The sequence below is a fragment of the Equus asinus genome, chromosome 6, assembly GCF_041296235.1.
Source record: "Equus asinus isolate D_3611 breed Donkey chromosome 6, EquAss-T2T_v2, whole genome shotgun sequence".
In the NCBI taxonomy this organism is placed as follows: Eukaryota; Metazoa; Chordata; class Mammalia; order Perissodactyla; family Equidae; genus Equus; species Equus asinus.
In genome coordinates, this window is record NC_091795.1 from 48303983 (window position 1) to 48317042 (window position 13060).

Consider the following 13060-nt stretch of genomic DNA (forward strand, 5'->3'; position numbering starts at 1 on the left):
TCGGGGAAAAAAAAAAAAAAGAGCCATGAGAGCGAGGTACAACAGTCCTCTGCTCTGTCCAAACCAATATTCAACCTACAGGAAACTGGAATATAGCCTGAGTATTAGAGGAAATGAAAATTTATTGAAATTGACAGGTGGAGATCACTGACTGCAAGAGTAGGTTCAATTCAGTACAGACTATAAAATCTCATTTTTGGTTAAAACAAAACATATAGGTGTATATTTGCATAGAAAAAGATCTGAAAGAATACGCACTGAGGCGTTATACTCATCTGAGTGGTAAGAATGTGATACTTTAATGTTTAATTTTTGTTTGTATTTTTTAACTTTCTGTAATATATTTTATTGCTTCTTTAATGATAAAAGGTTACTAAAAACAGTAACAAAAAAATTGCACTTAAATGGACTTCCTCATTTGTGGAGTACAGTTTGGGTGTGGGAAAGGAGAGCAAGAGAGAAGCTTTCCCCCAAGGAATGGTTGGTAAAGATTATTCTATGGGCCAGCCCTGCGGCCGAGTGGTTAAGTTTGCACGCTCCGCTTTGGCGGCCCAGGGTTTCACCGGTTCGAATCCTGGGTGTGGACATGGCACTGCTTATCAGGCCATGCTGAGACGGCGTCCCACATGCCACAACTAGAAGGACCCACAACTAAAAATACACTTTTGGGGATTTTGGGGAGAAAAAGGAAAAATAAAATCTTAAAAAAAAAAGATTATTCTAGAGTTTCTATCAATGGCCTTATTTCAGAGGCACTACTTGGAAGCATGTGAAATTGTATTTAAAAATAAGAAAAAAGTTTACATATTTTATGGTTTGTGCATTTATCTATAGTCACTGTGCAATTGATGTGATCTAGTTTTTTTTAGAATACATGAAGAAAATGCTTGAGGAGAATTTGAAAATAAAAAGTTATACTATGAACTTTTCTCAAGCCCAAAGGCAGTGGGCTAATTTTAATATATATTCTCTCTAGCTAAGCTGTACCTTTTTTGTCAATGGAATATAATGGAAAAGTCCAGAAATAAACCCATACATTTATGGTAAATTGATTTTTAACAAGGGTGCCAAGACCATTCAATGGGGAAATAGTAGTCTTTTCAACAAACAGTGCTAGATATCCACATGCAAAAGAATGAAGATGGACCCCTACCTCATACCATATTAGAAAACTCAAAATGGATCAAAGACCTAAATGTAAGAGTTGAAGCTATAAAACTCTTAGAAGCAAACCTAGGTGTAAATCTTCCTGACCTTTAAGTAGGCAATGGTTTCTGGGATGGCTATACCCAAAAAGTCACAAAGTAACAAGCCTTGGTGAGAATGTGGAGAAATTGGAACCCATATACATTACTGGTGGAATGTAAAATGGTGCTGCCACTTTGGAAAACAGTTTGGCAGTTCCTCAAAAGTTAAACATAGAGTTACCATATGACCCAGCAGTTTCACTCCCAAGAAAATTGAAAACATTTGCCCATGTAAGAACTTGTACATGAGTGTTCACAGCAGCATTATTTGTAATAGTCAAAACAACCCAAATATCCACCAATTGATTAATGGATAAGCAAAATGTGGTATATCTATAAAATGGAATATTATGTGGCCATAAAAAGAAATGAAAAGTACTGATACACACAACAACATGGCAGAACTTGAAAACATTATGCTAAGTGAAAGAGGCTAGACACAAAAGGCCGCATGTTCTATGATTCCATTTATATGAAATAACCAGATTAGCAAAGCTATAGGGATAGAAGGCAGATTAGTGGTTGCCAGGGGCTGGGAAAAGTGACAGATAGGGAGGGACTACTAATAGGTATGAAATTTCTTTCTGGTGATAAAAATGTTCTGGAACTAGATAGTGGCGATGGTTGCACAACCTTGTGAATATACTAAGAACCACTGCACTGTACACTTGAGAAGGGTGCATTTTATGGCATGTAAATTATATCTCAATTAAAAGGTCAAAAAAAGAAAAAACAATGTATCCCTTTGGACAACTAGTCCTTTGGCTTGTATAAACTTCAGTTAGAGATCTGTAGCTACTAACTAGGTAGCCACCCACTGATTAAGATTAGGAAGTAATTTTTCTCTATATTAGAAAAGGTGGGCAAGAAGATGGAACTATTTTGTTTTATTTTTTAAGGAAGATTAGCCCTGAGCTAACATCCACCACCAATCCTCCTGTTTGCTGAGGAAGACTGGCCCTGAGCTCATATCCATGCCCATCTTCCTCTACTTTATATGTGGGACGCCTGCCACAGCATGGCATGCCAAGCACTGCATAGGTCCATGCCCGGGATCCAAACTGGTGAACCCTGGGCTGCGTAAGTGGAATGTGTGAACTTCACCGCCGCGCCACTGGGCTGGCCCCAAGGTGGAACTACTTTAAAATGAAGAACTGGCATTTCTTTATAAAGTGAGAAGGTGCTTTCACACCCTGCGCATGGAGGGAGATGAGCACACGTGCTTTCTCTTACATATGCAAAGGCACTTAGAAAACAGCATGGGATGTTGTTGGTTACACATCAGATTCCTCTACCTAGACCACTGTTTCTTACCTTTTCTTACCCTACAGTCCTTCAATGCTTTTTCATTCTATCTTCTGTGTGCTGTCCATAGCCAAGAAGATTTTGCTGAGCTTTACTTTCTGTAGTTTACTTTATTCAAAAACAAAAAGAAAAAACCTAAAACAACAAAGACCTGAAATTTTCTGAAACTATGTATGTCACCACCTTTCTCTTCCCTGTACAATTGAGAATCATTCATGGGACAATTTACAGTATTACCTTCTCATTATAAGACTTGTGAGTATCTGCACTACTCACCATTTTAAAATAATTTCTCAAAACAGAAAATACAAAGTTGGCAACTTGCTTTCTTTTCAATTTGTTGTTGTTTTAAATATGAAGCTGGATAGACACTAGAGAGTAATTTAATGCAGTTACAACACTGATCCTAGGATACAAACTATAGTTTTAGTTCATTCCATAATAGTAAAGAATAAGGGAAAAAATGAAATAACTTCTTAAAGTGATAGGAGTTATAAAAGTTCCCTAGTGTACAGCATGTTTCAAGCACGAGTTAAAAAGTTAGGAGAGCAAGCAAGTTAATATGGATTAGAGCTCCTCCTAATGGCATAAAGAATGAACTCTCATCATCGGGATTTTCGAACTCTACTATAGTTCCTTCAGTGAGAGTGCAGAGGAGAAAAAGTAAGGAAACGGTAGGACTGTCCTTAGAAGAGATTGTAAAAAGAGCAGGGGAAATCCAAACAATAATAAGTTCTTTTGTTTTTAAAGTCAAATGTGCATTACCTTTTAGTTAACATATACAGAAAAAATGGATGAGAAATTTGTATGAGAAGAATTTCAATTTGAAAATATGATTTGGAAAGAGAAAAAATTAGAAAGCAAGCAAAAGAAATCCCCAGGAGCTTCATTACAAGTAGGTTCCCTTGGTAGGAGGCTTTGGCAGGGCCAGGCGGTGTCACCGCAAAGCAGCAGGGGCAGTGAGGGAGCGGAGATAATCTGTGGACGGACAGGGACGTGCATGCGCACAGCCAGTCCAGGGAGAAGGTAAAGGGATCCCTAACGACAAAACAAATAACCACGGCTTTTCATAATTATAATCGTTAATAATAATATCTGTTGAATGAATAGATACTTAAGTACACAATACAGTTTAAAAGGCAATGTGATAACTCAAGCCAAAGTTTTAAGACAGGTAAGCATTTATTATTCACAAGAAAAAAAAGGCTTTTTCTTTTTAAAGATTGGCACCTGTGCTAACACCTGTTGCCAATCTTATTTTCTTTCCTTCTTCTCCCCAAAGCCCCCCAGTACATGGCTGTATATTCTAGTTGTGAGTGCCTCTGGCTGTGCTATGTGGGACGCCACCTCAGCATGGCCTGATGAGCGGTGCCATGTCCGAGCCCAGGATCCGAACTGGTGAAACCCTGGGCCACCGAAGTGGAACGCGCACACTTAACCACTCAGTCACGGGGCCAGCCCCAAAAATGCTTTTTTAAATAGATGTTTTTCCACAGAAGAATTGATTTAAAAGGTAAATTTGAATTTGACATGTACGTGGAATGTATTTATTTACGAGAAAGAGCTATAATACTTCTGCCAAAGTGGATGACTTTGTAAACAGGTAAATATTTCAGCTTGAAAAAGGTAAGGAATCACGGAGCTGGAACAGCGGGGTTGGTGTGCCGATCAACCAGTATTTGGTCTTGCAGTAGTGATTTCCTGGTTTACAATTACTACCTTCGTATTAGGAACAGCATATTCTTATGGCTAACGTGTCGAAATAATGGCTTATTCCAGCGCTTAATTATGTAAAACTAAAAGTTTCCTGAATCCTAAACACAAGGCCCAAGTGACGTTCCTTGTTTCCGGTTGTGACAGCAAGAGATGACAACTGCTTTTCTAAAGGTCGTGTCCCGAAGGGCCTCCCAGAAAGCTTGGTAAAGCAAGGCTTTCATGTTCCAAATCAGAGGTGCTGCACATCAGCAAAAGTTCAGAAAATGAAACAGCGGCCGTCCTCCACTCTATCTTAGCCGGGAGCGAAAAGATTAGCCTGTGACTCCGGGAGTGTGAAACTGGTTCCCAAAGATGAGCATCTCAACAGTTATGAAGGGAAAAGGAGAGTGTTTCCACAGTGGCTGTATGATCTCAGTACTTAATCAGAATTCTCTTGGAGTAGGAGGTGGGGAGGAGGGAAGGGGGGCCAAAGAGAGAAAACTACGTCTGTCAGCTCTTTCCAGTCTCTTATGAAATAGCTCTGCTCTAATAAAGTTTATAATTAAACATAATTTGACACTATTTTCTGGAATTAGGCATTAATTGGTTTTTACAAATATAAAGTCAATACAATATATTGAAATACTGCCAACTTATTTGCTTTCCCATTTGGGCTGTTCTGTTTAACACAGAATTCAAAATTAGGGTGTAATCAGCACTAGCCATTTACCTGGTAGATGTGCTTGTCTTCTCTACTGTGGACATGAGTCTCGCAAATGCGTCAGTCACTTTGAGGCTTGAGGTGGAGATTTCCAGCTTAGAAGTCGTTAACTCATACAACTCTGGATCCACACCTTATAGTATAAAATGACAGTCAGTGATGGCAAGCTGCAATAGGTTACTTCAATTAGCCACAATCCAAGATGCAAAAGGCAATTATCTGTAAACATCTGAGTCTTTTACAAGCACAACACATCTTTAGAACATTGTAACATTGTATTTATTTTTTAAATTATAAATTCCACTTTTAAGAGTTTTTATAAAGTAGGAAAATATTTTTAAAATTCCACTTTGGTATCAATATAGCCTTAATTAATCTAATACTTATGTAGTAGATACCATGCAAATACTTTTAAAATTTCTATTCGCTATAGAAAACTCTCTCAATTTTGGATTAGTGATATGAAAGTCATCAATGTTTTATAAATAGAGCGCACATAATTTGTTACGTGACACCTCAATTTTTAAATTGATTGATTAACCTCATTTTTTTGAAACTTTCTCTCGCCCTACCCCCCCCAACTCCCTGACCATTTTTTTCTCCATTATTTTCTTCCACACCAGAAGATCTGGAAGCTAATATAAAGTCTCAAATATGGTAAATGATTTAGTTAGTTTAAATATATTCTGAGCATCTGAGGACATGAAATATTACTCAAATGCATCAAATCATTACTAAAGATAAATTATAGCACATTGTTCTTTCTTCAGGTAAGAAGGAGGGAGGGTAAAGTATTCTCAGAAAAAGTAATAAAAGCACTACTTTGGAACAAAATGAAAATTGTCTCAAGGGGTAATTCCTATTTCCATAGTTTCATATCTGAATAGTAGATAATAGCTCAAACACCTTGCTAGAGGAATTCAGCACAAAGCTGAGTTACATCTATTGCAGTCTGTAAAAATCCTCCCCCACCTGACTTCACTAAAATATACATATTTTTGTATTTCCCTTGAATATAGACTTAACCATGATGACTACAAAAACACTGAAAATAACAATTAAGTATTTTAAACTCAGCTAAATTTTGGATAATAATCAGATAAAAAAATATTAATCCTACCCTCTCTTTGGTACCAACAAATTAACTTGAGATAAAAAGTTCAGCAGTTTCAGGGTAGAACAGAAAAGCAGATTGTAAAAAGAATGTCTTACAGTTTCATCAATTTTTACTTATTATTTCTAAAAAATCCCTGAAGGTCAGCAAAAAAAAATATATATACCAATGCAAATATTGATAATAACAAGTTTCCTCCTTTTAGGATATCTCAAGGTCAAGAAAAAATAAGGAAGTGCCTTCTATTAACCAAGTGTGCAGATGACTAGCAGACGCAGATCTAGGTCTCAGATGTTTACAGAAATCAGACCAGCAAAAGCAGCTTCCACAGTTACCATGTCCAACCAGGGAGGAAGGCTATAGAAAATCTTTGTTGACTCTCTCAAGTTCTTAATATTTTATTAAGATACAGTTTCAAAATACATTTGAAAAGGGCATTTCTTTGTATTTCTCTAAGTATATACATTGCAATTAAATGTAAAAAATTGTAGATGCCTATAAGGGACCAAATGAACCCAAAGTACCTTCTTCCTCCACTGTGAAAGGTTAGATTCCAAGTAACCACACAATTTAAGTTGATGTCTAATAAATAATGCAGAATAAAAACTGCATTCTGATTGGCAACAGGAAAGTGCTAGTAAAAACTTGGTTGGGTTTGTAAAATACTGGCCTCTTGGCTGTCAAACAGTAAAGTGGGAGATTTAAAAAAAAAAAACAAAAAAATGACACCCCCAAAAAAGGTACTATGACTATATTATATATTTTTCAAAAACAAGATAACTACTTTACACTAATAATTGGAGAGTAATTTTTTTAATGGAAGAGATTGTTTTTAAGAACCTTAATGAGGCATAGTTTAGTTTACATAACTAAAGCTAGCCAACCAAGTTCTATGCCAACCTCCTAAGTCTCACACACAAAATAATTAAATAACCGCAAGCTAAGACAAAATGACTTTCCCAGAAACAAGTCAGAAAAAGTGCAAGCAAGTGGTGAAATGGAATACTAAGAAAAGTGTTGATACCTGTAGCTTGATGTAAGTTTTAACAAAACCCAATAACAATAAAAAGCCAAAGCAAATTTATAGGAATCAAGTTTATACAGCAGCTAGAGCGTATTAATGAAAATGGAACAAAAATATTTAAAAGGTTCCAAAGTAATGAGGACTGCATTTGAGCATGCTAATTTCACTTCCATTACAGCTCTAAGCTTCTGCAACCACTTGCTCTTCTTGAAGCTGTGTACACTGAGCCTGGTTATCAGGTCATTTCTGTACTTCTTTATGAAATGATCAGATTATTTGTCTCCTATGGATGTTTTTAACTGAGTTTGAAATGTCACCAAAAATTAAACTTAAACCAGGTTTTAGGCATCCAAAAATAATGATCTCGTTTAAATTATAATACAGTTCATGACAAAACAAAGCTGAGAGCAAATTAAAAATGGGAGTTTGGTAATTCATTCTTGGGAATACAGTAATAAGGAAACTGATACACAAGTTCTTGGGTTTTTTCCCCCCCATTAAGTATTTAAACCAAGTAATCAGCTCACCCAGGTCATTCCATAGCTCAAATGTATTTGGAAATAATTTAAGTAATAGCAAAATATCATTTTGAAGTCAAACCAGACACAGATTGGCTTTTCGTATGCTTGCAAAATCTTGCAAACAATGAAAATGACAAACAGGGGCTTAGACTTGAGGAATTCAGTCATTCTATCAAATGACCTTGGAACTTCCTAATAGCAGGATCAGATTTCCAGAACCAAATTTTGGAGAAGGGCATCCTGGGTCCCAGGCTTACCCTTAGCTGACTCTGTCTTTCCCATTTCCCACCTTGGCTCCCAAACTGCTGGGAATGGGTGGCAGGGTAGTGGAATAGAACAAAACCAGCAAATTCTCAGGGACCAGGCTGGCTGTGTAACTGGCCACTAATAGGGACAGAGAGGGATTCTCACTGTGCATTCTGGGCATCAGCATCTATATAGCACCCCAACAGCTGTCTGGTAATCAATGGGCATGATTACCAGGTCACAAGTTGGGATGACAGGGACTCATTAAAATCATATTAAATAAAATGTAAACATAAAAATGTCATTATATTTTAATCTTTTATTCAATTAGAAAATGACAAAGTACATTAGTGCTTTGGTCAATGAACTGAACTTTTGCAGGGCTGAAAATTAACAGGCACTCCAGTAAGTTTTAATTTCTAGCTTTTAGTATCTCATAGCAATTATTTTCTACTATTAACTTTTGTAACATTTTTTTTTTTTTTTTGCCGTGGAAAACTAACAGTATACTTTCTATTTAAGAGTGACATAAAAACAGTAATAGTTCTACGTGGGACTATATAACTAAGTGCTAGACTCCAACATTTTGGAACCTCATTATACCTTTAGCAGCACTAATAAACAACAAATTGAATGCTAGAATTTGTAAAGGTTCTATTATCACAGGCACTACAATGTAAAGTCACCTTTATGTACTAAAATATTCTTATATCTCTAAACTTGTATTTTTCAAATGGCTTTATAGAATATGCTTTTAAAAATAAGCATATAAAATATCACAATTTCCACTTACAGGAAAAAAAACCAACTCTGCCTTTAACTATGTAAGAACATTAGAGCTGTTTTACTCCTAGAAACTACTTTTAGCTCTGAATAGTACACTCCGAGTAAGATTTCCTTAAAATATATTTCACTGAAGTCATTTGTTATAGATAACGAGAAAATAACGATAGATGAAATAAAATTATTGGAAAGACATTATAGAGAATACAATATAGTTGTTTCCTTGTTTATAGGAAAGTCAATTGATGTGGTCATGCTTTTAGTAAATAAACTAGAATTGTGGTTTTAACACTCTGCTGACCTGGGATTGTGGTGCTGCTGCTAGAGCTACTGTCATCCACGGGCCCAAAGAAATCAAGGTTCAGAAGAGTGGAACCTCCACTAGCTTGAAATTCAGTGACCGTGTTGGTAGGCAGCCACACAGAAGGTAAGCCAAGGGAGGAGGGGTTATGTGTAAAAAGGGGTAAGACACACACTTGAACATGCAGGTTATAATTAGTAATCATTACACATTTTAAAATCAACATTAAAACAATGTGTACAGTATTAGTTTTTCATTACTAAGGACATTTCTAAAGTAACAATTTAATTCAATGTACATCTTCTCATGTACAATATAAATAATTTAACACTTAGTAAGGTTTTAGTTAGGAGTTCAGTTCTTTCAATAAAACTTGAAGCCATACCAGAAAGACCAAGGGGAAAGTGTACCCGTTAAAGGGAAACAATACTTTAATCTCAACCCAACATTAAATCACTGTACATGCCCAAATCAATATTTCATGTTAGTAATGTTGGTTTCTAATTAATGATGTTTTAGAAGTGACAAAGTTGTCAGTTTCAGGACACGCACCAATACATTCACTTAATTGAAAATAAAATAACATAATAAGGAAGGTCATAACTGCCCTACCCTGATGTGCAACCTCAAGCTGTACTGTTCCCCTTTAACTCTGAAACAGTAATCAGAAATAGTATACATTTTTAAAGAAGTTGTTTGTTAATAAAAAGCACGATGATTTGACTGAATAAGACACCAGACAACAGCAAAAGGTGCATCCAGGCTTTCCTTCAGCACTGTTATTCAATTGGATGCTTTCCAGATATCCTAGGACCCCCACTCTAAGGCAAAGCTGACAGAATGACAAGTGTTTTAGACAATGGCTCAAACAGCTGATGAAGGATAAGGAGTAAGAGTCTGTTAGGGTCCACTTAAAACTTGCGGTGTCAACACTGTGGAAAACTAGCATTTGTGTTCTTTATGTTAAAGACCCCATATTACTGGAATAAGTTACTCCTTTTTCAGTATTCTCTCTTAAAGCCATGAGTGAAACCAATTATTTCTGGAACTACCTACTAGTATTTTGATATAAGTTTTAGAAAAAGATCATGAAAATCATTCATTTTCCATTTATATATAAGTGCTCTATAAAATATTATTAAATCTGAAAACTACGTTGAGTCAAATATGGACCTATTTGCACATTGTTTTTGGTTAAATAATTGTGTTTTGTGCTTTCAAGCAGCCTCTAGCCACAAGACTTTGCATCCAAGAAAATTCCATAAATTAAAACTAAAGAAACAAATTTCAAGTAAATTGATCCTACCTAAAATATCATTTAAACTACCTAGATACTTGTAAAAAACAAAGAAGCCTGTTTATGACAAGATAAAGAAACTAAAATTTTACCTAGCTACTACTACCTATATTTGGACATTAATACTATTAATAATAGTAAAGGCTGGTTTCTTGAGCAATTACTTTTCAGAAAGAAAGCCTGAATTTCCAAAGATAAGAATAAGAAGTTATGTTCAAACAAAAAAGGAAATCAGCAGAGAGAAGTTTGTCTGAACTTTGTAGCTTTCTTAACTCTAGCTCTGGTGCTAGAGGCTCTACGGAGAGACGTACCATCTAAAGGGTTAGTAAGGCCACTGCTACTCCAGTCAAACTGGACGGGTGGTAGAGACTCCTAGAGTTGAAAACCAAAAAAATCAAAATTAATCAGTACAGGTTGCAGCAACGTAAAGAATCCTTAAAAAAAAGCTATTATAGCAAGATCATTAGGCAATAAAATACCTAAAGACAAAATTGGGATAATTTACAATTTCAGAAGGTTACCCGCAAATATTAACACAAACTGAAATTGCAAAATTTACAAACAGTACAGCTTGTTGACAATAAAATAGTTGTATCTGAGAAATGGACTTATCTTTACATTTCAAACAGAAGTTTACGGAATGATTCTGTCAATATTTCAGTCTATTCTCAAATCATAACTTAAACTATTGCCTTGATTAAAATAAAAATATTAAAAAAACATCACTGACTTTTCACTAAAGAATGATCTACTTTACTTTAAATGACTAGCCACTTAAAGTTTTTTAATAGACAGTGTAATGCAGTAGAGAAGGTAGCACACTGAAGGTGAGGAGATGTGGGTTATTCAAGGCCAAGTAACTACCAGGTAACTAGTTGTATGACAGTGTACAGTTAACTTAGTTGGTCTCTTTATATATAAAATGAGAAGGTTCAAAGTCCAAGGTCTCTGGTTCTTTACAATTTTCCAAATTATAAGGGAAATTATGGGCCAGTAAATGGGAACTACATTTACAAATTAAAAATTTTTTTTTATCAACTTCTCTAATTTAGAAATTACTTATAATCAGTATCAGAATTTAGTTTTTAAGATAATATACTAAAAAGTATACTCAGAACTCATTTGAATATTCTAGGTTTTTAAAGTTTGTTAATTGCCAAACAGAAAGATAAAATGAACAAATGGTATATACATAAGATGGAAGGTAGTACAAAACATTTTGAAAAGAAGCATTGCTTTATTTAAAGAATATTCTTGATGAGAAAAAATTGGGTTTTTCGCTTTTCTTTCTTTTTTATTTTGGGAGTGGTGTTGACAACACTTATTAAGTAACCGGTATTTTATTAGACTCTTAATATCAACATGTCTTTTTTTTTTTTATTGCTTACACCACTATGCTTTACTGTAAGGTAGGTACTATTAAAACGTTATACCTCTTTTTTTTTGTGTAGATAAAGACATTGTTCCTTGTAGGGAAGGAGCATGAATCAGTTATTTAGGAAAATCTAATCCCATGATATCATAATATAATTGCCTTGCTAATTGGGATACCAATGATAGGAATGTTACTAGAAGCATTTAGTCTCCCCAAATTCAGGTCAGGCCTGGAGGTTGAGGGGGGAAGGTATAAACAAAGCAAAATGCTAACATTAATGCTTGCCAGGGGTTAGGGACAGCTGTGGGGGGTGGGAATGCGGGGGTACAGTTAAGGGTGCTCTTTGTGGTGATGGAGGAGTTCTGTATCTTGATTGTGGTGGTGGTTACATGAATCTATCCAAGTGAAGAAGGACATATAACTATTCACACATGTTGTACAAATGCCATATTCCTGATTTTGATACTATACTATAATTACGTAAGATGTAATCATGGGGAAGACTGGTGAAGGGTACAAAGCACCTCTTCTGTACTTCTTTGCAACTTCCTGTGAATCTATAATTATTTCAAATAAAATAAAAAAAAATGCTGGTGAATTTCTATTTTATAACCTACCTGCAAAACTAGTTAACAACACTTAGAAAAGATCAAACAAACAAAAAGCTCTAGGCATTCCAACAGATTCAACTTATATTATTCTAGATCAATAACAGCTTTAGTCATATTCAGCACTGACTGGATGGACAAAACCCAGGTTCATGCCATAACAAAATTTCTGGGTAAATGGAGCAAAGCTCTTTCGTTAATATGTTTTATCTAAATGATATCAAGTGGCTGGATGCTTAGAAATATTTCAGTGATTTGCTGGAATTTTAGCTTCTCATACAGGTGGATGGCATTTTGAAGACACAGCCAATATTATAATGAGGTGCTAAAACATGAATCAACATTTAGTGGAAATGAGACAGATGAAAAACAGGATATCTAAGCAATTACAGGCTAACTAATGGCATTGATGAGTAAGGCAACTCAAAGAGCAGGCAGTGGAATGAAGCGTTTTAAAACAACTTAGAGTAACGTGGTGTGAATGATTACTGTGAGGAAACAAGGTCATAATAAAAAGAGCAAAAACATGGAGATGAGACTGGGGTTCTAGTCCTAGCTGTACCATTGATGAGTGATTTTGGGTAAATCTACTTAGCTTTTCCAAATATGTTTTCTTATTGTAAAAGGAGAGCACAGGACTAGATAACTATTTTTTCTTTCTTCAAACTCTAATTCTGATTCACAACTGAAATAGCCACATCAAGTAGCGTAAGAGGGGACGTTTACTAGTGGTGACTAGTTGGATAACTGCTGGACAGAGAGTTGACTCTACTCAGCAGCGAATAAAGTAAAATTAAAGTATTGATCTTACTAAGAGGGGAAT

At 35.5% G+C, this 13060-nt stretch overlaps 1 protein-coding gene across 5 annotated transcripts in view; it reads right to left on the reverse strand.

Moving 5' to 3' along the window:
- Positions 1 to 13060, reverse strand: part of AFTPH (aftiphilin) — a 67837-nt gene that overhangs the window by 3089 nt on the left and 51688 nt on the right. For 2 of the 5 annotated variants that reach the window (XM_014836788.3, XM_044772564.2), the window contains 3 exons: positions 10566 to 10626; positions 8958 to 9041; positions 4978 to 5101 (listed from right to left, as the gene is read on the reverse strand). In XM_014836788.3, coding sequence (XP_014692274.1) covers positions 4978 to 5101; positions 8958 to 9041; positions 10566 to 10626 — 269 coding nt within the window. Of the gene's footprint in view, positions 1 to 4977; positions 5102 to 8957; positions 9042 to 9569; positions 9610 to 10565; positions 10627 to 13060 lie in introns of all 5 variants that reach the window. The other 3 variants (XM_070512031.1, XM_070512032.1, XR_011503995.1) reach the window with 2 other exon arrangements.